Source organism: Apaloderma vittatum, unplaced genomic scaffold (genome assembly GCF_000703405.1).
Source record: "Apaloderma vittatum isolate BGI_N311 unplaced genomic scaffold, ASM70340v1 scaffold12941, whole genome shotgun sequence".
Classification (NCBI taxonomy): domain Eukaryota; kingdom Metazoa; phylum Chordata; class Aves; order Trogoniformes; family Trogonidae; genus Apaloderma; species Apaloderma vittatum.
The window spans coordinates 50,073-73,919 of record NW_009698591.1 but is presented as its reverse complement, the minus strand read 5'-3'; the positions used below and the strand labels follow the sequence as shown (position 1 = coordinate 73,919).

The 23,847-nt window shown below is 36.7% G+C and overlaps 1 protein-coding gene across 1 annotated transcript; it reads left to right on the top strand.

Moving 5' to 3' along the window:
- Positions 1–990: 990 nt before the first annotated feature.
- Positions 991–22,351, top strand: LOC104280435 (chromosome unknown open reading frame, human C12orf4). Its single transcript, XM_009878082.1, has 13 exons — positions 991–1,184; positions 1,462–1,607; positions 2,958–3,139; positions 4,788–4,887; positions 4,976–5,097; positions 7,377–7,483; positions 8,395–8,592; positions 11,706–11,834; positions 12,963–13,031; positions 14,615–14,817; positions 19,669–19,726; positions 20,918–20,985; positions 22,133–22,351. Exons 1-13 carry the CDS (start codon positions 1,007–1,009, stop codon positions 22,223–22,225), a joined length of 1,653 nt encoding a protein of 550 aa, XP_009876384.1. The 5' UTR covers positions 991–1,006; the 3' UTR covers positions 22,226–22,351.
- The last annotated feature ends 1,496 nt before the right edge of the window (positions 22,352–23,847 follow it).

The window sequence follows — 23,847 nt, the reverse complement described above, 5'->3', positions numbered from 1 at the left end:
CTCCTCCCGCCCTCCCCCTCCCCACTGAACCCCCTTTTGCTGGGGAGTGGTAGAAGGATATGGTGTAGAAATACGAAATGTTGTGTTTCTACAGAAATTGACCACCCCGGCTTGCCTCCGCCTGTCCTGAGACTTTTGCTGTTACCATGAAGCTATTTGTAACCGATTCATTTAATCCACTTACAGTGTGAAGGTTGGTTTGCAGTAAAACCACCCCAGAACACCTATAAACTGGTCCCCTGAATTTTGCTGTAGAAAATGTGCCTTTTTTTTTTTTTCTTTCATTTTCTGCTTTTCCTTGATCTGTGGTTTTAAGCACTGGGGAGATTTCAGCTGGAACGATGTGTCCAGCACTGCAGGTGATGCTCAGAAAAGAGGAATGTAAATGTGTGGAGGAGACCTCATGTGGAGGAGATTACTGACACAGCCAGTATGCAGTTCTCTTGCTTTTGGCTTATTTCTAATGTCATTTCTTAAAAGTAGCAACAACCTATCCTAAAGCAGGTTAGAAAATGACAAAATAAACTTTTCGCTTAGAAGCATCTGCTCCCTCCCAAGTCTACCACTCACAAAAAGGAGGAAATAAAGTCCTAATGCCCTGTGAAGGTTTTCAGATTTTGAGACATGCATGGCAGCAGTTACAGTGTCACAGCTAAAGTTTGCTGTTTATGAAGATTTTTTCTGTCCTGCTTCTGCCTTTAAGTCAGGAGGCCTATACCATAACTTGTAAGAGCAATTACCCAAATTCATCTACTGACACTCAGTTACAATTTAGGACCATTCAGTGTTTTGGAAACTGATATTTATGTGTCAATTTCAACCTGTGTGTTTGAAAGTCAAAACTGAGATGAATATTTATTTAAAAATTAGAGGCTTAAGTTTTTCTTGCCAGAAGATGTTAATTATTAACAAATCCATGTTTTTAGTTCGCATTTCTTCCTTATGATTTTACAAGACTGTAATTCATGTTATTTTCATTTTTGGTGCAGGAAATCAACTCAAGAAGATGAAACCTAATAAAGGAAAGAGCTGTACTAGGGAGAGAGACTATGTGTACAAATTCAGTGCTGGAAATCAACATTTAGTGCTTACTGTGCCTCTTAAATTCCCTGTGCAAGAGAATATTAGTCATTTGCATGGACGTCTGATGCTTCTGCACAATCTGCCATGCTTTATAGAAAATGGTAAGAATTGATCTATTAAATTAGTGTCATATATCCGTGTGTGCAAGTGTCTTATGACCTGCTTTAAGAAACCAAAAGAAGAGTATTTAGTAGAATTTTTTTTTTTAAATTTGGATTTAAGCAGTAAAACATTGTAGAAAAATGTAGTCAGTACTAGCAAGTAAGGTAGCCAAGTAAAAGGTTTTCAGAAAAACTTCATTTGTGTGTTTCCTAGATGATTGCTAGTACTTCCACTGACATGTTTTATTGATGGACCATTCTCTTCTTGATATAATAGACCTGAAGCAATCTCTTAATAAGTTCATAGAAGAGGAAACTATAAAAGATTATGATAGAGAAGCTGATATGGCTCTGGAAGCAGTGAAATCAGGAAAAGTAGACATAAACCAGCTGGCAGATACTTGGGCTAAAGCTTATAAAGAGGTAAGATTAAGGCTGAAAAGTTAATATTCAGGACTTGCTTTGTGAGATTGTATGTGCATGTACAGACAAAATCACATCTATGAAGATGTGAAATTGCACAGAAATGCACTTTTACTGGTCAATTTTAATTTTTTTTCTTTTTATCTGAAAGTGATCATTATGTCTTCATCCTTTAAGTTCTTAGTCAGATTCTTCCTGAATTTGGTAAAGTGAAAAGATAAAAAAATTTAGAGGTAAATAGCTAGTGATATTCAAACAAAAATCGATAAAAGGGTTATAGCGCATTGCCGTCAAAGCAAGAGATAGTAAAGTGGTATGCCTGTCCTAAATCTCAGTAATAGCAATGAAGACTCCAGAGAGAAAGTGTGTAGTTGGGAGCGACTTGTCAGCTCATTTTCTGAGTTTATGTGAGTATTTTTCATCATTTTGTGATGATGAGACTTTAGCTGGAGTAATGTGTCCGATTTTGCATTGAATACTCAAAATAAAGGAATGTTAAAGAACTGGAGTCCTAGTGACAAGATAAAGAGAAAAAAAGAGACAAACTTCCACATTTGAGGAAAAGTTTATAGCAATTGAATTTGCTTGTTATGGAATACAGAAGAATTTTGAATACAATCTGTTACAAAGATAATTGGAACCAAATCATCTGCCTTAATGAATGTCAACAAAATGAAGTTAACTTTACCTTTATGATGGAAAAATCTGTATTGGGGGAGCATGGGAATGTGATAGCACATTGAAAGAGTTTACAGTCTTTTGGCATTGCACTTTCTATGAACAGGTTAGCCCAAGTGCAAGGGTTAGGATTAGATCATTTCTTGATGTTTCCAGCCTACACTTTGATGATAGAATCTCAGTTCATCAGCTGAATCTGGTCTGAAGTGTAAAGGAGCTTGCAAAACAGGCATTATGGGGTCATTCTTTGTTCAATAAAAATAGCTTTTCTTAAATCAGTTATGTTGATCAAATTCTTGTGACATCAGAGGTTAGTCATCCTTTCTAGCAAAACATTTTTGTTTGCGCAGCTGGTGTTTTGAGCCCTGTCTAAAATACATCAATTGCAAATATTGTTGTAGATGTTATTGTTCTCTCCAAGTTGGTAATTCCTCACCATAGTCAAAACTTTAACATTTCTGCTGTTAGTTGCTTTGAAGAGTGTTGGAAGGGAGAAAACCTTAAAGCTAAAGCAGAATATAGAAAGCTTAAATTAGGGAAGGTGATTCATACATGTTGAAGGTTGTACAAGAGTGTGCATGCCTACCATTTGCTTTTGTCCCACCACTACTAGTGATCTTTTTTTATGTCCTGAAAGATACCATATGCTTTAAATTCTCTTATAATTTATAGACAACATTAGAGTATGCAAAACCTGAAGAAACTAGCTGGGATGAAGATTTTGCAGATGTTTATCATGATCTGATACATTCTCCGGCTTCTGAAATGCTGCTAAACCTGGAACACAATTATTTTGTTAGCATCTCAGAATTAATAAGTGAAAGAGATGTGGAATTAAAAAAACTACGAGAAAGGTATTCCTTCTTTTTATTTTTATGTCTTATTTAATAGGATGCCTACTACTGGGTGTATACAACTCATAGGACAGTGTGTGTTAACTTGTATTTGCCTGTGTAATCCCTATTTAGTTTCATGTTTCTCCTTTAAAGTCATATAATACTTGGCCTGTGTCACTAGGGTCACCCATCTTACATTCTCCTCAGTCACTGAAAACAATAAAAGGGATGGCCATTGAAGTAATACAGGGTTTGATTTCCCTTGTTCTTGTAGGTGGTATAGCAACGTAAAGTGCTTAAGATATCAAGAAAGTAAAATATATGTATGTACCGTGTTTTACCTTTGTTATGATGTATTTTAAATGACAAAATTGGAAGTTCCATGAGGTGAAAATATGAACAAAAGACTTGGACCAACTTTAAATCATGAACTGTTGAATTTGAAGTTTAGGGAAGTCTGCCCTGGGTCTCTAAGTTTCTGAGAGGTGTGAATAGCTGCAGGTGGCTGGTTTGCTCACAAGAGGGAGCACATGGAGCGTGGAGTTTTCGAGACTAGGTAGATTAGGGAAGAGGAGTGCACACAAATGTATTACAGATACTAAATAGGAAGGAAGCTTGCAAGATACCAGAAGACTCAAGTAGATACGTTTTAACAGTCGAAGTGACAATATTCCTCTTGACTTGTATTTGCTTAAGCTCACTTTATATATACAGTGCATACCTGTTTATATAGTTTCTTCTAGATTGAATCTTACATATCTCTAATTCGGGGATGAATATTGCCAAGAATTTATTTGCAAACATTTTTTGCTGCTTATTGATTTTTCTCACATATGTGCATAGAAGAAAGAGCACTTACTCCCAAGAGCAGTAATGTTGTTATAGAGCTCCGGTTTGATATAGCTGTGTATTGACTCCAGTGGAATTTATCATATCTGTTTGTTGCCATCAAGAAACTCTCTATGGTGGTGGCAGCAGAGACTCTCCCAGATGAGTGTAGGTGGTGTTCTGTTTACACAGGAGCAGGCTTGGAATCCCTGGCTCTCAACTCACATTCGTTATGTGGATATTCATTGTTGAATTTGTGCTAGGGTAAATTGATTCCTTGCTGAAGGAAGCGTTGGATATGAAAGACTAAATGAAGCTAAGGGTTAAGGAGACTAAGGAAGGACAAGGTATTAGATAAACTGATGATAGCACAGAAGCCCTTTAACTCCAGGTCCCCTTTTTAAGCATAGTTTGAGGTGGAAACTCATCTGACTACTAAAAATAGGTGTGTTTAGCCTCCTTCCTGGTGTTCAGCTACTTGCATCAACTATGGTTGACTTAGGAGGAAAGCAGAGAACTGAGCACGTCCATTCAAAAACGCTTTTAATGATAAGGATAGCAAAGTGCTGTATTAGAGGATCTGGAGATACTTTTGTACCTTCTTTTTTGAATATCTGTGAGGGTGGACTTTAACTGTATAAATTCCAAAATAAGCAGGTAGACAAGGTGCTTCATGATATATCTTTCAGTTATGTCTTCAGTTTTATCTCTGCTTGTGATGAGTTTTGACGGGCTGATTGATGCAACTGATCATTGTGTCAGTAACTGTATCAACAACAATGGCAGTTCTTCTGTCAGTTTTTTTGAAAGTGTTGCTTGTTGTTTGCTCCTCTTTCAGACAGGGAGCTGAAATGGATAAGGTGATGCAGGAGCTAGGGAAATCTCTGACAGATCAAGATGTAAATTCATTAGCAGCTCAGCATTTTGAATCTCAGCAGGTAAACTAAGTGGACTAGAATTCATCATGCAAATAATTGTCTTAAAAAGAAACCCAAACCACTCAAATTAGCACGCTTGTCTTCTTAGGATTTGGAGAACAAATGGACTAATGAGTTAAAACAGTCTTCTGCTATCCAGAAGCAGGAATATCAGGAATGGGTAATAAAGCTTCATCAGGACCTAAAGAATCCCAACAACAGCTCAATCAGGTATTTAGTTCCTGTGTGATACTTACTTCCATCTATAATAGTTCAAACTACTTGCTTTGTATAATCTGTATTTCACGTTGGCCATTTAAATAAGATAGTCAAAGGCAAATAAGCCATCATAATTAGAAATTTCTTAATTTTGTAATGATAGAGACTTTCTGTACCAGAAAGTGTTGTAAGGCATTAAACTACAACTTGAGCTGAATGAGGTTTCCTCCTATTTTGCTGTTATTTACAATGTCTGTCTTTAACACTATTTCACAGAGCTTTCTTTTACAACTTAGGGATGTTCTGTAGAATATTTGTAGCTTAATAAATGGTAATAGTATCACACAATTTGAATGAATAAGCTTTTTTCTTTTTTATTGTTTTTTGTTTTATGTATACATCACTAGAGGGCTAAAAATGTGGAGTTTTTTTACTGTGAACGCTTGTGGTGAGAGTTGAAAAGTTTTCTGACTGGGGAAATAACAAGGAAATCATAACTTATAACTTGGATATATCCTCATTCTTTATCACTTGTAACTACTGTCTTTGCTACTAATGGGAAAATAGAGTGAAACCTAGTGCTTTCTGATACCTCATGTTAGTACAAGAGCCTGTCTGAGTAGATTTAAGTGGATGCAGTAAGGAATTTATGGAAAATGCACCACCTTTGGGCAAAGTGGATGCCAATGATAAGAGGAGAAGGGCATGGATCATAATGAGTGAAATACTTTACCGCTTTTTCTTAGTTGTTTTTTTTCTTTATTTTGGATAAAGAAGCTGAGTATATGGAGCATGAGGGAAGAGAGAGAGGAAGGGAAATATGTTGGGAAATGGTGCTGTATATTTAGATTTCTCACTGCTCTACTCATGGTTTTGTTGGCTGTGAGTTTATGGTTTGAAAGTCTTCAGCAGTTCTCAGCTTAGTCCCAGAATGTCCCAGGACTGGCAGAGCTCACAAGCAACCTGGCCTCTTTCTTACCTAGTGACCAGGTAGAACATCGCTGGGGCAGTGATGGTCTGCTCAAGCTCTAAGCCCAATCCTGAAATATTTTTCCACAGAATTTTCGTGTTAGCTTGATTGAGTATTTCCATGAGGCTTTAAAGATAGTGAAATTACAAAGACTATTCATACCTATCTGTGTGAACCTCTTCACATGTTCTGATCTTCTACTGCTGTAAAATAAGACTAAAATGAAGCTGCTTAGAGCTGAAAGCTAGAAGAAGTGGACTGCTAGAGGTCCAGAGGCAAGGACCTCTCGAGGGAGAGAGAGCGTGTGAGGATGTTTTGGCCGTATCATCTTAGATGCTTATAACAGATGGGAAGAGGACAGTATTTTATGATCATTGTACTAGAAAAAAGTATGATCCTTCCCCTTGTTTTGAGTTCTTAAAACTATAGGTCCTTAATGCATTTGAAAATAGTACACAGGCAGTCTATAGCAGGGCAACCTGAAGCTTAGAGAGAGAGAAAAATGTGTGTGTTACATATGTAGACATAAAAGATATACATATATCTATGTGTGTACATATATATCCCCATGCATCTCTTTGCTTGTATGTGTGCATATATATCTTTATTAATGTATATATTCGTAGTGTATCTCAGTTATACCTCGTCACTAGGCTTTTGCAGGTAGTGGAGTTGCTTGCAAACTTACAAAATATGTTTGAGACACTTTGAAGATTAGGCGCTTTGAAGGCAAAGAGAAACTTTTCATTAATGTACAAAGACATGGGAAAGGTGTTCGTGTTCTTTCATGTAGCAAAAACAGTACATATTATATCACTACCAGACAGTTGAATTTCAGAAGAAAATTGAAACTGTTATCTGAAATAAGTCTTGCTAGTTTGAACATTGTGGAGTGTTTGGTTTGACTTTTTTTAACCTTCCATTTTGTGGGGGAAAAAAAATAAGTGTTTTATCTAGTTACTTCATAAATAAGATTTTTGGCTATTATAAATAGGCTGAGAAGAATTTTTTTTCCTTTTATTCCTATGGTTTTTTTATGTCATAACTAGGTATTGTGGTTTATTTTTATTTCTCAATCTCAGAATGCTTTACAAGTGAGTTAGGTAATGTGAATCCAGCAGTTGAGTCCGCTCTTACTGCTGATATGAACCTGGAGTATTGCCAGAAGGGTAAAACCTCAGATGAGTGGAGTTAATTCGAACATGTTTAGTCTGTTGTTTTCTAAAGACCAACTGAGGAAACTTGGGATAGTTTCATAAAATATGGTTGGTCTTGAACAAAAATTAGGACAAACTTTTCAGTATGTTTCTCATTATTTTAGTGATGAAATTAAGGTTCAGCCCAGCCAACTGAGGGAATCTGTAGAAGGAAATGGAAGAATTTATGAAGAGCAAAGGCTGTTAGAAGAAAGTTTTACTATTCATTTGGGTAAGTAAACTGACACTAAATGAAACATGATAAGAGATGCTGATAAATAGTGTGTCTCAGCTGTGTATTATTTACACTGCTTATTTAACTGCTAATGTATACAGTGCACGTAGTTTGTAGTTGTTTTGTATTTGTTCTTTACAAGAAGTACAGTAAGGTATAAACTGTATCAAACAGTACCTAGGTACCTGAGATACAGTTAATGGAAAACATTCTAGAAGCAAGTTTTTATCCACTTTAGCAAGGTGACTATTGTAGAAAAGCACACTAACATCAAAACATACAGTGGTTAAAAGTCATATTTTAATTTCTCTTATGTTTGGCAAGAAAATATGGGTGTTAAATTCAATCTCCATGATCAATTAACAGAAAAATAGGCACTGAAATTTATTACTTTTTGTTTATGCAATAGAGACTTCTTACTAATGCAGTCAAAACAGACAGTGTATTTCATCAAAACATACAGTGGTTAAAAGTCATATTTTAATTTCTCTTATGTTTGGCAAGAAAATATGGGTGTTAAATTCAATCTCCATGATCAATTAACAGAAAAATAGGCACTGAAATTTATTACTTTTTGTTTATGCAATAGAGACTTCTTACACTGTCTGTTTTGACTGCATTAGTATTTCATGCATAGCCTTATAATAGGGAACAAGGGTTATTTCGGGTATAGATAAGCCTTGTTTTGTGACAGAATTGAGAATGTTGCATTTATACTCTTTGTAAATTGTTGATACGTATGAAAAACTAAATATATGGTTAAGAACCTTCTTTGAGTATTACTGATTATGTGTCCCTTATAGATCTTTTTCACAAAACTAGAGGGGAGCACTTTGATATGTTGCATTTTACTAACAATCCTGAGTTTCTTTTACTGTATGTATTAAAATCATTTATATTCCATACAGGAGCTCAGCTGAAGACCATGCATAACTTGAGATTACTGAGAGCTGATATGCTGGATTTCTGTAAACATAAGCGCAATCATCGAAGTGGAGTAAAACTTCACAGACTTCAAACTGCTATGTCTCTCTATTCAACTTCTCTCTGTGGCCTGGTTTTATTGGTAGATAACCGTATCAGTTCATACAGCGGCATCAAAAGAGGTGAGCCCTCTAATGGGGGTGTATCCTGTCAGTGAAAACAGACATCACCTAAAAGCTTGCTGTCTTCTCTAACAAAAAATAGTCCCTGTAAAAATAAAATCTACTGGATACTCTGTGTTGGACATGGTATTGTAGAAGGGTAACAAATGCAAGAAGAGATACTGATTTTTAGGAAAGCAAAATGCCAGCTCCCCAAGGAGTTAGTTAGTAGGGACCCCTGGGGAGTGGTCCTTAGGCATGATGGAGCAGAACAGAGCTGGCAGATCTTTAAAGATACTTTCTGTAGAGCCCAAGAGCTCTTGATCCCAGGTGTAAGAAGTCAAGCAAGGAAGGGAAGAGACCACCATGGCTGAACTGAGACCTGCTGGTCAAACTAAAAGGCAAGAAGGAACTGCACGGGCAGTGGAAGCAGGGACGGGTACCTTGGGAAGAGTACAAGGCCGCTGCCCAGTTGTGTAGGGATGAGGTCAGGAAGGCCAAGGCACAGCTGGAGCTGAACTTGGCAAGGAATGCAAAGAATAACGAGAAGGGCTCCTACAGGTCTCTTACTAAGAAAAGGAAGGTCAAAGAAAGTATACCTGCACGATGAGCAAGAATGGCGAGCTGGTAACAACGGGCAAGGAGAAGGCCAAGGTACTTGAGAGCTGTTATTCCTCAGTCTTTGCTGGCAACCTGTCTCCTCACACCTCCCAAGTGAATGGACTGCAAGACAGGGACCAGGGGAGCAAAGTCCGTCTCCGCTGTAAGAGAACATCAGGTTCATGACAGCCCGAGAAAACTGGTTCATTAAAAATGAGCAATAGGAATATGACTTGTCTAGTCCTAGAAAATTTAAATTAGTAACAAATAGACATTTTTTTTTTATGCCGAATATTAGATGATAAGAGAAAATATAAGTTTAAGTAATACTGTTAAACACAAAATTGCATCTTCTAGCCATCAGTTAGATCTTGTAGCCATGGTAGAAAGGAAAATAAAGAGGACTGTATCACAATCTGTGAAATGTATTCCTCAATAAATTTCAGTTCCTTTAAGTTCCAAAGGGACTTTGGCAGACTTAACTGTGGGCACGTTCCACAGCTGTCTGCACCACCATTCTTTTTTAAACTGTTGCAGAAATGAATGTGTCTCGTGTCTCCTCTCTGACCTAGTTGGATACAATACTTTAAACCATCGGTGAATGTCTGGTTGTACTGAGACCCCAAACCACTAAAGGCAGCAACTAAGATTTGAGTGCATTTCTTTAAATCCAGTGGTAGCTGCTGGCAGAAAAGCAGTAATAAACGCTTTTGAGAGCTCTTAAAACTGTTGAAACTGGTGGAAGAACGCTACCCAGAACCAATTCTCGTTCCTCAAAGGCTCTTTAAGAAATAAAAAGCGAGGGGGAGTGTCAAAGGCTTATAAAATTGCTATATAGAAGACCTTTATATAATGCATTGATACTGTTGTTTAAATAGAGAGGTCGTGGCTTGTGCAGTCTAAATTTCTGGGTTACAAAAGTGCAGAAAGAATTTTCTGCTTCTGTTTTATAGCTGGAGGAAATACAAACCAAATAGCTTTTACTGTGTGATGGGCTAGAAGCTCGCTCAAACCTCTGTGAGGTAGTTGGAGCAAATGGGCTTCATGTGAGCACGCTGTTTATTCAGGCATTTTAATGTTGTTCTGAGTAATACCAGTCATTGGCAAGCACTAAATTGAAATATGAAGTCCTGTAACTTGCTTGTTTGAACTTGTTTGTTTAGCTCTATCCTGAGGAAGCGTAAGAATGTGCTTCATTTAGTGTATTTTGTTAGTTATATCTGGGAAATGTTTTGATGTTGCATCTTTGATAAATCTGTTATCCAAGGATGCTTCTATTTGTCTCAAATTTCAGGACGTAAGTGAGGTATTTGCAAGTCTCAAAATCAGGAGTGCAATGTTTTCTGTATTTTTTGCAACATGTAAACTGACAGCGGGCAAAACATACCTTTGAAATAGAATTTGGACACATCTGTAGAAAACAGCCTTGAACAGAAGGTTCAACCTGTGTGCCAGCTTTCAACATTTTCATTCGGATTAATTTTTCTAAGCTAGGTGAATAGTTTCTTTATGTTTTTTATATTAGAACTTTGTAGGTCTTTTATATTAGGACTTTGTAGGGCTACCATGGCTCAAGTTTTGAGTAGGTGTAGTGCATTCAGACAAATGATAAACTGAAAGTTCATTTTAATTACAAGAAATTTCATTTGTTTGTTTCAAGTAAGGGTAAGGAGCGTAGACTGTCAGTCCCAGAGATGGTATGTTATGATCGTATTTATCTGATGTAATACTTGCTTATCAGGAAAAGGAACTTGCAGCTCTTTGCAGCTGATGACACACTTCTTTAGCTTTCAGATCTGTGTTCTGAGAAATAGCTTCTAGTTACACCAGGGGAGATTTAGGTTAGACGTAAGGAAAAGCTTTTACACTGAAAGGGTTATCAAAGACTGGAACAGGCTGCCCGGAGAAGTGGTTGAACCGCCATCCTTGCATGTATTTAAAAGCCATCTAGATATGGTGCTCAGGGACATGATTTAGAAGTGGACCTGGTAGAGTAAGATAATGGCTGGACTTGATAATCTTGAAGGTCTTTTCCAACCATAATTATTCTATGATTCTAAAAGGAAAGAACTGTAATTCCAGATATGCTGTTTATGTATATAGTTACTAGCCTTCATTTTTTCAAAACAAACTGGAGTGCTGTTACTGCTGTTGGAAGTACCTATTGTGTACTTTTTAATCAAGTGTAGTAGATCAAAGAACTGTTAGTAATAAGACATTATTTTTAAAGCACAATTATATTTAATGCACACATTGCTGTTATTTTGTTGGAATTTTTGTCTGTGTAGTTTTATTTGAAGAGCAACAACACTCAATATTGTTGGGTTTTTTCCGTCAAGCAATTAATTTCTTTCAAAAAATGTTTTGTCTCTGCCATAGCTTTTTTTTTTAGAATTTAAAGAGGAGTACAGCAGGGCTTTGGTGTTTGGGGAGGTTCCCTTTGTAACTGGCCTCACTTGAACAGTAGAGCAGAATTATGTAATGTTACTAAGCATAGCCTTATGACGTGGATTTTAATCTTGTTTTTTTCCTAGATTTTGCAACTGTTTGCCAAGAATGCACAGATTTCCATTTTCCTGGAATTCAAGAACAGCTTGAAATTGTCCAGAAGGTTGTACTTAAGGCCAGAGCACAGCGTAGCAATAAGTCGAAAAGACATCATGGTCAGTGACAACCAAAATTACTTTTCTTGAAATAGAATAGTGGTCAGCTGAATGTTTATGTTTATGGGCAATTTGATTTCACCCTTCTTCAGTTACCAGATCTGTAAAATGGAATGCTTGAGTTTATCAGTAAACTCTGAAAAGTCTGCGTGAAATTCTCTCTTTGCAGACACCATGTTCACGTGATGTCTCTGCTGCCATAACAGACATATGTTACCCCAAAAAAACCCAAAACAACTCCTTGGGTTCTAATCACACTGTAAGAGCTCTAGGAAGTGTATGGGGTCATTGTGCTTTCCTCCACAGTTTAAACTGCCTGGAGCAACACAGACTTTACCTGATTTACTTTTTTATTTCTATTTAAATGTAAAGCTTTAAAAACTGCAGAAGAGGAGTTGTGACTTTTTCCCTTCCTTAAAAGTGAGTGCTAAAAAATGAATTGTAAATTCACTATATGTGTATACTTTTTAGTGCTGACCAAATCTTTGTGAATGGTTTACTTTGAAGTTATATTTACAAAGGTCTGTGAAGTTTTCTGACCACATGGTGTTAAGGCAGTACTTGTACATCATGAAACTTTGTTTTTCTTGCAAAAGACTATTTATGTGATTTAAATATGTCAATAACATGAATAGATACGTAAGAGTGCATAGAGAAACAAATTTTCTTGGAAACTTGCGTATTGCTGTAGTCTTGAGGGAAATAGTGGAAGCTCTTTCTATGCTGCTGATTTACATAAATATGTTGAAAAGTTTTCTTGTGATAGTAGAAACAAATGTGTATTAAATAGCTGCATTATTTTAAAAGCAATAGCAAGGTACTATGTGGTTGTGGCCACGAGTTGGAAAGTTTAGTATTATGTCTGAGAATATTGTATTTTCTTTTGTCCAAATGAAGAGGTATCTTATGATGATTAAGTAAGAAAGCTAATGATTTGAGATAGGATTCAGTTCAGTGTCTACTGAAGACAGCAAAAGCATTTTCTGTCCATCCCCCTGCTTTTTGGAGACTTTATGATAACTTTATGGTTAAAAACTCAAGCCAGATGTCATCTCAGTATATCAAACTTTCCTGCAAAAGTGAACATAGATGATATGTTTAATATTAGTGCTGTGTATTTATATACAGAAAACAAAAGTACTGGCAATGAAGATAAGTTAAAGAACATTGAACGAAACCAGTCAAATATTTTGCCAGGTGAGTTCTGTTGCATTTTCCCTCTCTTCTTAAAGCAAATTGTGTTTTAAGATGCACATATTTTAATTGTGTTTAAAGATGCACATTTTTAGCTCTAAAGTCAAAACATATATTATGAACTAAACCCAAGTTGACCTCAAATCAGAGGCAAAGGATGTTCTTGTGGCTACGGCAGAGAACTGGGTGTCAGGACATCTGGTTTCTATTCCCAGTCTTGCCACAGCATCATGTGACTTGGGGCAAATCACTTAACTTCTCAATGCCTAAAATTTCTTTTCAGAATCTGAGAGTGAAAAAAGATCTCTGAGCATCTTGGGAAAAGGTGTAACTTGAATACTAGCAAATAATTTTATTTTTGAAAATCATTATAGATATACACGCCCCTGGTTTGATACAGCAAAGCGTTTTAGAATGTTTTTTAACTTTGAGAACGTATGAATCCATTCCTCTCAAAAGGTGAAGTATCTTCTGCACATATTGTGATTTTTAGTACAGAAAGCATCTATAGAGTTTGAAGATGAATACAACTGGAGGGGGAAGTAGTTAACCTCATACAACCCATGGTTGAATAGGAGGAAAGGGCTTCTTAAAATTGCTTTCATGATTGTCTTAGATCTTGTGTTAGTGTAAGTGGATTATAAATCAACTTAAGTCCTTAACAGATAAATTGGGGTGAATCTTGCTGCAGTGGCTTGTGTATTACTAATCTTAGATGGCCATTGCTAAACATTACTTCCTCCTTAGCAGTCAGCAGAAGGGAGTATGTATCTTGTTCAGCCATCCCACTGCAAAGGTAGTTTCTGAACTTCAATGACCAGCGCGAATAGGTTTGAAGAAACAGTTTTATCTGTTGATAAAACTGTAGCTGCTTTTCTGTTGACTCTGATACAGACTTGGGATCTCTAGTAGAAGGGTAACATGGAGAAACCTGTATTTCTCTGCTTCTTACTCTTTCTCTACCTTTCATAAATGAACGTCAAGTCTAAAAATATCCCCAACAAGACGACTTGGTAACTTTTGGCAAACAACTCTGTAACTGATCTTCCCATTTTTACGAATTATTTTAAATTCTAGTGATCACTGATACCTCTGTCCTCCAGTACCTATCTCTATTGTTATATAACCCACTATCTTTTTCCCGAGACCTTTTGCTTCTTTTATTTTAACCCATCTTTTTTTGGTATTTCCGCCACCCACATCTGTCTGCAATTCAGTGCTTACGTTATATATTTTGAGTATTACACCTCCTCTGTGTTTGTTTTTCTGTTTTGTGCTATATTTAGACCATATCCGCCTGTACTGGCACTGTTACGTCTTAACTACACCAAGTGTCTGTGATGCCAGTGAAACCCATCAAAGTAGGGAAGTCTATGGGGAATGAATGTCAACCAACCACGTTCCAAGAGATTTTAGATTAGTTAGTTTCTAACTTTTTTTTTTTTAATCTCCTTATGTAGGTGTTCTGATCTCTGTTGTATATTTGTATTTGTCTTTTGTCTCAACTGACCCTATCCTTATGTTGTCTTATTTCAGCACAGATCACTGCCATGATTCTTACCTTCTTGGTTTATGTTATTCTCTAGGGGAATTCTACATCACGCGCCATTCAAATCTTTCCGAAATTCATGTTGCATTTCACCTCTGTGTGGATGATAACGTGAGATCCGGTAACGTGACTGCTCGGGATCCTGCAATCATGGGACTCAGAAACATTCTCAAAGTTTGCTGCACACATGACATTACCACCATTAGTATTCCTCTCCTGTTGGTGCACGATATGTCAGAAGTAAGTATATGTAAAGATTTGGTTTGTTTTCATCTTTTAGGGTGAAACGGAAGTGATTTTTGCAAGGATATGTTTCACACTGGTTTAAGCTAAATGGGACAGTTTACCCCAGTCACATAGTCCTGCCACATCTTTGTGCTGGTGCTCATATCTACATGGCAACTCAAATTAAGGAACTGAACCAGTTAAAAAACATTTCAGCCAGCTGAATTGCTTTGATTTTTTTTTTATTTTATTTTTTTTTTATTTCCACCCCTCATTTTGGGCATTTCACATCCTTGATCGAGCTCGTTGCACACTTGTGTAAGTATTAATGAAAGATGGTACTACATCCCTGGAAGTTGTTTGGCAACAGCTCTTGCTTAGAAATTGTACATTCAGAGTTGCTGATGTGGTAGTGATAGCAGACCCCCAGTTTTAGTTGTTGCTAGCTAGAAAACCTTAGAACTAAGTTTTATGAGCAGCGGAATTAGCACAGCTTCAGTCAGAGTTTTGTATCCCTAAACACCACTCTCTTACCACCTCAGCCCTACAAAGCACCAACCACATTTCACCTTTGCCCCAAATTGACTCTTTCTTCACTGCCTAATCCTTTGCATCCTTAATTTCTGTCTGTATTTCTTAAGTTCCCCAAACACCAGCAAGCCAAGAAGCAGCATGTTGCTTAGGCTCTTTATAGATAGAGGTGTCCTTCCTTACTGTGCTGAATTTTGTATTTTCGTCTTCCATGTGACGCTAATGTAGAGCTTTTCTCTTACTCAGCTGTAAGTTTTCAAAGTGTGCAGCCATTTAGTACCACTGACAACCTCTTTCTTCTGGCACATCGGCTCACAAAATACTGGCAGAGAAGAAAAGGGATGGGGAGACAGGGAGAGGAGTGGTGGAGAGACTGGGCAGTACAGCCACGTGACTTGCCTCCTTAAGAGGTGAAAATTCTATAAACTTAAAGAAATGAGGAAAATAAGCTAATGCTGCCATTACTTATACCCTTGTGTACATAATTATTGCATGGGTGATAGTCTGTTGTGGGTTATTTTACATAATCATTTGATTTTTCACTTGTAAATTTCGGTACTTCCTTTCCTTCTTTGAAAGTGGCTGACTTGTAGCAAGATAAAGGCTCAATGGTGGATTACCTTTAACAGTGACTATTTTTTAAACCATTATTTGGTTGGAACGTGGAAGTGGCCCTTTTGCAAATCAGGGTCTGTTATTGTGAAAATGCAAGCAATGCAGAAGTTTAAAATGTCCAATAATGAAACTTCTAATATTTCCGTATGTAAGAGTAGACTTTTAGGAACCAATATTATTTCTGAAATTTTTCATTCCTCATATCAAGACCTTTTTGAGGGCACAGATGTAAGTAATCAACTTTGAGGACAGGAGCCTGGCTTTATTGACTTTCTTTCTTAAACAATTAAATCATTCAAGTGACTATATGCTTTTTCTCTTTTTTTGTTTAAGCTTTGTTAGTTTTAGCTTTCATTTGCATATCTGTGTTATTCAAAAATACAAATAGAGCACAAGACCAGGTGTTCAGCATGCTTTGAGATTGTGTCATTGCTTGGATGTGTGAAATGAAAGAATTATCTTTTCATATAGTGCTGGATTTACCTTTTATATTAAATTTTAAGTCTTTGCAGAATAAGCAGAAAGTGACCTGTATGATAAGTGTGTGTTTAGTCAAAACTGTGTTGTGTGAATTGCATTAGCAGTGTTGCTTATTACAGTGCTTTGCTGTTGGCTGACCTCATTTGAAACACACATGGAACTTGTTGTTGAGGGAAAAGTGATAGTAACAGATTTCCGAAAGTTAACCTGAACTTGGTGCCTTCAGCAGCCCGTTTTGAATCTGCATTTACCACCTACATAAAAACATTTTTGTAAAGTGGTTAACCAGAAGCACAGCTGCCGAAATGTTTGCATGCTTCACTGCGACAGGCATTCATCACGAGCTTTCTCTATGCTTTTCCCAAATGTTTTTTTTCTTGTATGGATGGGAGAGTGATGTTTATAATCTCACGGAAGTAACATGTGTATCTATCTCAATGAATCCATTTTATTTCATTATTATTTCAGTGGGAAAAAAAAAGAATTTTGTTTTCCTTAGTTTTTCTTATTATGAGAATGATAAAACCAGATTTCTCTGTTCCGATTGTTAAGTGTAACGGAGGAAAGAACATGGGTTTGATACTTGAGAAAGGCAAAAGCAGACAAGGTCAAATTCAGGACAACCGAGGCATTGCTGTCTGATCACTGTTCTGAATCCCCCATAAACTGATACATAAACTGGGAAAATGGAATGGCTCTAGTAGCATGGCATCGCTAAAAGTGTGAGAGCTGGCACGCTTCCTCGCTAGTTTTGACATAGGAGCCATTGCTGCTGCCCACACAGCAACGCTGGGAATATCGGGACTCTTGAGGGATCTCGGATAGCTGTCTCTATTAACTTAAGACAAAAATGTTTTGCGGAAAAAACATAAAAGTTGTGTAACAGATATTTATGAATGTGGTTTATGATATAGAGAGATTGTTGATATTTCTCATCTGAGTTTCCTGCCTTTAAATGTATAGCTGCTCATACAGTGGTTAGGATTTGCATAGATCTACTTTGAGTAAACCTCTTGCAAATTCTTAACTTACTAAAATTGATGATTGAAATGGGTTTTGAAATCTTTGTCGCGCAAGAGATTTGTGGACTTTAGCGTTTTCATTACCTGGTTAGGACATAGTTCTGCAGAGGTGTAAGCCCTTAGGTGTAGAAAATCAACAGCCCTGTGTAGTGACTCTGTCACAAATTAGTTTGAATTAAAAGGTGTATCTTTCAAATCAGTGAAGCTCCACCCCCCACTTTTTTTTAGTAAGCAGAAGAATCTTAATTTGACAACAACAAATTACATTCTAAAAAGGGGTGAGGTGTGGTCTTTGCTAGTGAACAAAACCAAGTCTCAGGTGTTTTTTTTACTTGCTTGAATGCTGTTAATGCAAGCTCACCGCAGAAGGTGAGGTATTTGTCTTTTTTGCCTATGCCCTGCACTGTGTTTTGAATCGGTACTTAACTGATCCTTCATAATTTTTGCGACTGTTTAGTTTGCATATAGAGAAAAAATCCTGTTAATGTGGCAGAATATGAGAACTTACATTTTAAAAGATGGTTTAAAACTGAATCACTACTGTGTTATTTTCTGGTTTTGTGACTTACATGGAGTGACATTCTGGATTCAACCTGTTATTTCCCTGAGTGCCCACAGAATTTAACATCTGTGTTCCTCTAAAATAGTTCAAGAAGTAGTGTCATATCCTGCTGGTTCAATCAGTCCTTTTAAGTCTTAATTCCCGTTAGTGATTATGCAAGGTACTCCTGAGTTACCTTCAGAGCAGCAGGACACTTGTTTTTTACCTAACTCAAAACAGTGATCAAACCTAACAATAAACACCTACGTTACTTGTAACAGAAAGCACACATGGGCAGATAAATTGTAACAAAGACCAAGTATTTCTTCCAGAAAGCTTAGAAGAAGAAAAACAAGTGTCCAGCATTGTTCTGTCTGGTTAATGTGGTGTGTACTGTAAAAGCAGCATTTATTGATGCAGTGATTTGCACAATGAAAGCAAGTTTTCTAAAAGATATTGTAGCTCATGTTGGTTTTTACATCATATTAGGTATTTTGGGGATGGTGGGAGGTACTCCCACCTAAGTAGGAACTTTGGCTTTCAGTAATTATTAGTGCAGCCATGTTCAGTATACTGTTTCAATATTATCAATTAGCATTCTTAGATAACCTTGCATCTCAATAATGTTTTTTAATCCTAAAAGTAAGCTCTTTGAAAATGACAAATTGCACATTGTTTGGTGTTGCAAAATCAAGACTGGCTTTACTAAATAGGAAGTTATGTGAACTTTAAATTTGAAAAGGTACATAGAATAAGTTTGTTTCTTCATGTATATTCTTGTCTTCAGACTAGAAAGTGCTCATTTTTGTGTTGAAGAGTACATCAGAACAAATAAGTGCTATTTTCTTTCTGAAAAGTATTTACAGTGATAATCATGCTGTCTCCGACAAGGAATATTCATCTTGATATAATTCACTTTGTAGTGTACAGCCAAATGATGTTTAATGTATTAAAACCATTTAAACTATTAGTTAAATGATTTAGATCAGTGCCTGTAGCCATATCTTAAACCACCCTGGTTTTCATATCCCATTTTGGCATTTAACTTTTTAGGTAAGGATTTGCTGTCTGTTTATATCTGAAACTCCTCCTGCAGATAGAGATGAATTTTGTTTAGTTTGACTCTTAACATAAATGCATCTTCGAGGAGAAGTGCATCTTCCAGTTCCATTATCGGAGAGAAGGTTTGTGCTGAAGGCAGTGGGTATGCCAATAAACTTTATCCAGAGTCATCAAGAGTAGATAGGAATCATCAGGTACTGCTGTTAGAGTGTGGTCAGGAGTCTTATCCTTGGCTAGGTGAAGCATATCCATTAGATATTAACATTTTTCTGAAGCTCCACAGGATAATTCAGCCCTATGTCTAGTGACATTAATAAGATTGTCAATAGTATTTTTATTCAGCATCTCGGCTTAAAAAATGTACAGATTGTTCTGACACTGGGCTCTCTGACCAATTAGCAGTGGCAGGGCTTTTATAGTCACCTATAAGGTAAATACAGCCTGCCTGGAATACTCTGGAAAACTGAATCCCCCTAAGTGGCCTGTAATGCAGCTTGAATACCTGCTGGGAAAGTGAGGTTCTATGGCAAAAATGTATTATTTTTAATAACTTCCCTGCTACTCTTGTTGATTAGATCCATTGGGCATTGAGGCTTTTCATTTATTAATTTTTAGGAAATGACCATTCCATGGTGCTTGAAGAGGGCAGAGCTTGTGTTCAAGTGCGTCAAAGGTATGTCAGTGAATGCTTAGAGGGTTTTGTGTTGCATTTGGTGACATCCAGCCTTAGCCGAGGCTGTATATTTAAAAAAAAAAAAAAAGTGAGGTTTTTTCAATAATTTATGGCTTGTTATCACATACACTTCTATTTTCTCTTTAAAATTATTGTCTTACTAGGAAATAGTCTCAGGCACTTAGAATAGAGACCAAAAGTATTTTGAAAGTATCTTTACAACTGAAACATAGACAGTAGAAGAAAAAGCACTTGGTGCTGCTTTGAGCAATCTCTTAAAGATGACAAGATCTGGTGGTTCTCTACAATATCATTTCCAGCATCTTTTGTGTTTGAATTGCCTCAAACAGCGAGGACTCCCTGCGTTTTTGCAAGACTAAGTTAGATGCTAATTAATCTCTTTGCTGGAAAGTCCTCATCACTCAATTTGGTTTTCTGTCTTTCCAAGTGGCATTATTGCTCGCTGCATTCTTTTGTGTTGAATTTAAATACTTGAACGGGTCATTTAGAGTATTTAAAATGTTGGCAGTGTTAATGTTCTTTCTACCACCTACTTGAGGAACCTCTTCCTATTGTGACCTCTAGTAATTGACAATGGGATTTCGTCCACATAGCCACTTTCTCATTAAACAAAGTATTTTTCTGAGTGCACTAGTGTGTTCTTGTGGACCTTGTAGTTCCTTTGTAAGGAAATGCTGGCATAACAATGCTGTATCGTAACTGGAACTATAAAGGAATGCTGAGTGTTTCCTCTATAAGTAGGTCCAAGTAGTTTCTGTTGCTGCCAGATTGTCACCGTACTGTTGGCAACAGGCTCGTACTCATTAACGTGGATGTGGTCACATCAGAGGTAAAGGAAGGAGCTATTTCTCAATGAAAGAAATCATAACACACGTATTTGGAGAAAACTCTTGCTTCTAATGGCTAGTACTGTGCCATGCAGTAGGACTGGTTATTCTGCTCTTCGAGCGTATATTGTTTTTCTCCATAACTCCTCATTAGATTTTCCAGTTAAAGCAAACTTCAGTCAGGAGATTGTCAAAGTTTGACTTAAATGTGATTAATGACATCCCTAGTTAGGGCAGTTGAAATCCTAATTGTAGGTGAAAGCTCCCTCACTGCTTGATAACAGTGTAATTGATGGGGAAGATTGCATAGCTGATGCATATTGTACAAATGCTGGGTTTTTAGGTTTCATGATGGAAATGGCCTCATGGGATGGAGGAATTTCTCGGACTGTACAATTCTTGGTACCACAGGTAGGTTAAATCAAGTTCATATCCAACCCAGGAGACTGTGGGAACAAGAAATTGAATGTCAGCAGATCTAGTTTTGATTTCTTTTCTATGCCCTGTTCTTTTTGTTTGGGCTTAAATTAGTCACGGTGGGTTTGGTTCCTTGCCTGTAAAACAGAGATGAGAGGGGTTTATGGTTTTGGATATCCTGTAGTATCTTCAGGGGATGCTAAAATTTCAGACTGGCAAGTTCGTCTTTATGAGTGGTGAATACATCACCTTTGAAAAAGATACTTTTTGCTATTATTTACTTGGAAAAGATGGGCTAACCTTGCATTATGTAAGTTTAGATGTTTACTAGTCATATTGTCTAACAACTTGAAAAGGTGCAATGTGCTGAGTTCAGTCATGCTTCCACAAAATCATTAATGACTCCAGATATTTAAAGCAAATTGTAATTGAAATTCTGAAATTATTTAATTTGGACTTCTAGCTGATCTTCAGAAACAGGAAGTTTTCCAAAGGTGGCCAGCACTAAGTTTTGTTTGTTCTAAAATGTGGTACAGAAAGTAATATAAAATTCAGAGTTATATTAGGAAAGAAATAACATATATTTCTTTACAAATTAGTGAACTGCTGAGCAAGGAGGAAGTCAAGAGTAAACTAAATACTGAAGTTGAATCTAATCCTGGAATTCAGGGAGCAGGAGTCCTGTACATAACGAACAACCCTGTCCTGCTTATGCTGGGCAAAAATAATCAATTACTGGAACAAGAAATGTACTGAAAACAAATATACAAAAAATACACAAACAATATTTTTAGGTCATTCTCTTTCTTATGATTAAATTAAATAGTATTATCACACATAGTTTGAAAACTGTCTTCGTGGTTTTCTGAAAAACAACATTTAGTGAAACAAGTTGAGAGAGACTTAATCCTTTCAAACTATGGCGAAAAGAAAAAATCTTAGAATCATGGCATGATTTGGGTTGGAAGGGACCTGAAAGACCATCCAGTTCCAACCTCCCTGCCATGGCTCACTAGCCCAGGTTGCTCAAAGCCCCATCCAGCCTGGCCTTGGACACTGCCAGGGAGGGGGAATCCACAACTTCCCAAAGCCAAAGCTTGCTGGTGTATTTATTTATATTTTTTCATTTTTTTTTTTCCAGACAATTTCTGAGGAAATGTTTTACCAACTGAGTAATATGCTTCCGCAAATCTTCAGAGTGTCCTCTACACTGACTCTGACCTCTAAGCACTGAATTTTGTGCAGTAGTAAGGTGTATCCTGCTGACAAAGGATGAGATTACAGAGATTCTGAACTGGAATGTCTCTTTTCTGAGGGATGATGACCCTGCAGTGGTATTTGTTGCATTGTTAAGTATCATGTCATCATAATAAAAGATAAATGCTGCCTCTACTTGAGTGTTAGCAGCTGGTTTATGCGTCTTGCTTTGTTTCAGCACAGTATTAATGTTGAATTCTTCATCTTTATCTGAAGGTCATTCAATGTAGCTTACTGTCTGCAATCTACAGAAATGTATAGGTGATTCTCATACTTAAGTAGTAGGAAGTGAGCATATGGTAGGAATAGGATCTCCTGGGTGAACTTCAGGTTGTTTTAAAAATATTTTCTGAATTTGATCAGTGACATTTAAAAAAATAATAATGTCAAGTGTCTACTTAGAATAACTTTGATGTGATTTGTCACAGTTGTCTTCTCAGCATCACAGTGACCCCTGAATAAAATGCATTGCTGCCTTATTTTTCTGTTACAGAATGAAAGACATGAGACAAACATTCAACCTGCTGCATTTTGTAAATCACAGAAGTGTTTAAAAAAAAAAAGTCAAAATAATATACCTGTTACAATAATTAGAATGTTTAATTATTTTCTACTTCCATTGTGACTTTTAAAAAATAACAGTAATTATAATTATTGTTATTATTATAATTATTATGTTTGATAAATGTTGAAGATTGCAAAGCCTTGTTCTGGGGAAACTACCTAATTTAAAGTTCCCACAGAGAATCTAAAGGAGTATCAATCAGTTCACGATGCCTGTAAAGTCACTATGTAATTAATGAGCTCTTAGCTTAGAATTTTTATCAAGTCCTGCATGCTGTACAGAAGCCAGGTAAGTGACCCGGCAAACATCTATTGCTGAACTGTCAAATGTTTTCCTCTGCCAGCAGTTTCTAAAGAGGAATCACACAAGTATTGTGACCTCAGTTGGTGTTCTAGAAAAGAAGGATGTAAATTCATCCAGAAGGAGCTGGATTAATCCTGTTTGAGGTCATTTTACATTGCTGGCCTTAAGCTGAAATCAAACTCTGGTCCCAGAACTCTAACCACTGTTCTGTTCGTGAAAGGTGCAGTAGCAGAATTGTTCCTTTTTGTAAGTTGTAAGACTTACCTTCATGGTGAAAAGGTCTGTGTTACATACTTGGTACTTTTATTATTTTTTGATTTTTTTAATTATGCCAACAAGTAGCCTGTAGAACACCAAAAATTCTTGAGCAAATCATCTTGCTTATACTTCTAGACTCTTTCTTAGTAAAATCTATGCCTGAATTCTCCTGTTATTTTGCTAAAACACAAAGACACCACTTAGTTTTATACCACCTACGTAAAACTGCTGCTGACTTCTAAGAAAGTAATGAAGCTTTTTGCCTTGCGATTTTTGAATCTGTGTGTTTTCAGTCCTCGGAGGATTACGTATAAACTTTTCAGCATAACAAACAATTAGTGTTTGATGTGAAAAAGAACAAATAAGTTTTAATGGTGAGATTTTGGAAAATTCAAGTGGTAGGAATGGTACAGGAAAAACTCTTAGTTCTGCTTAAAATTGTACTGAAGCCCTTGAATATGCAGAATTTGCCT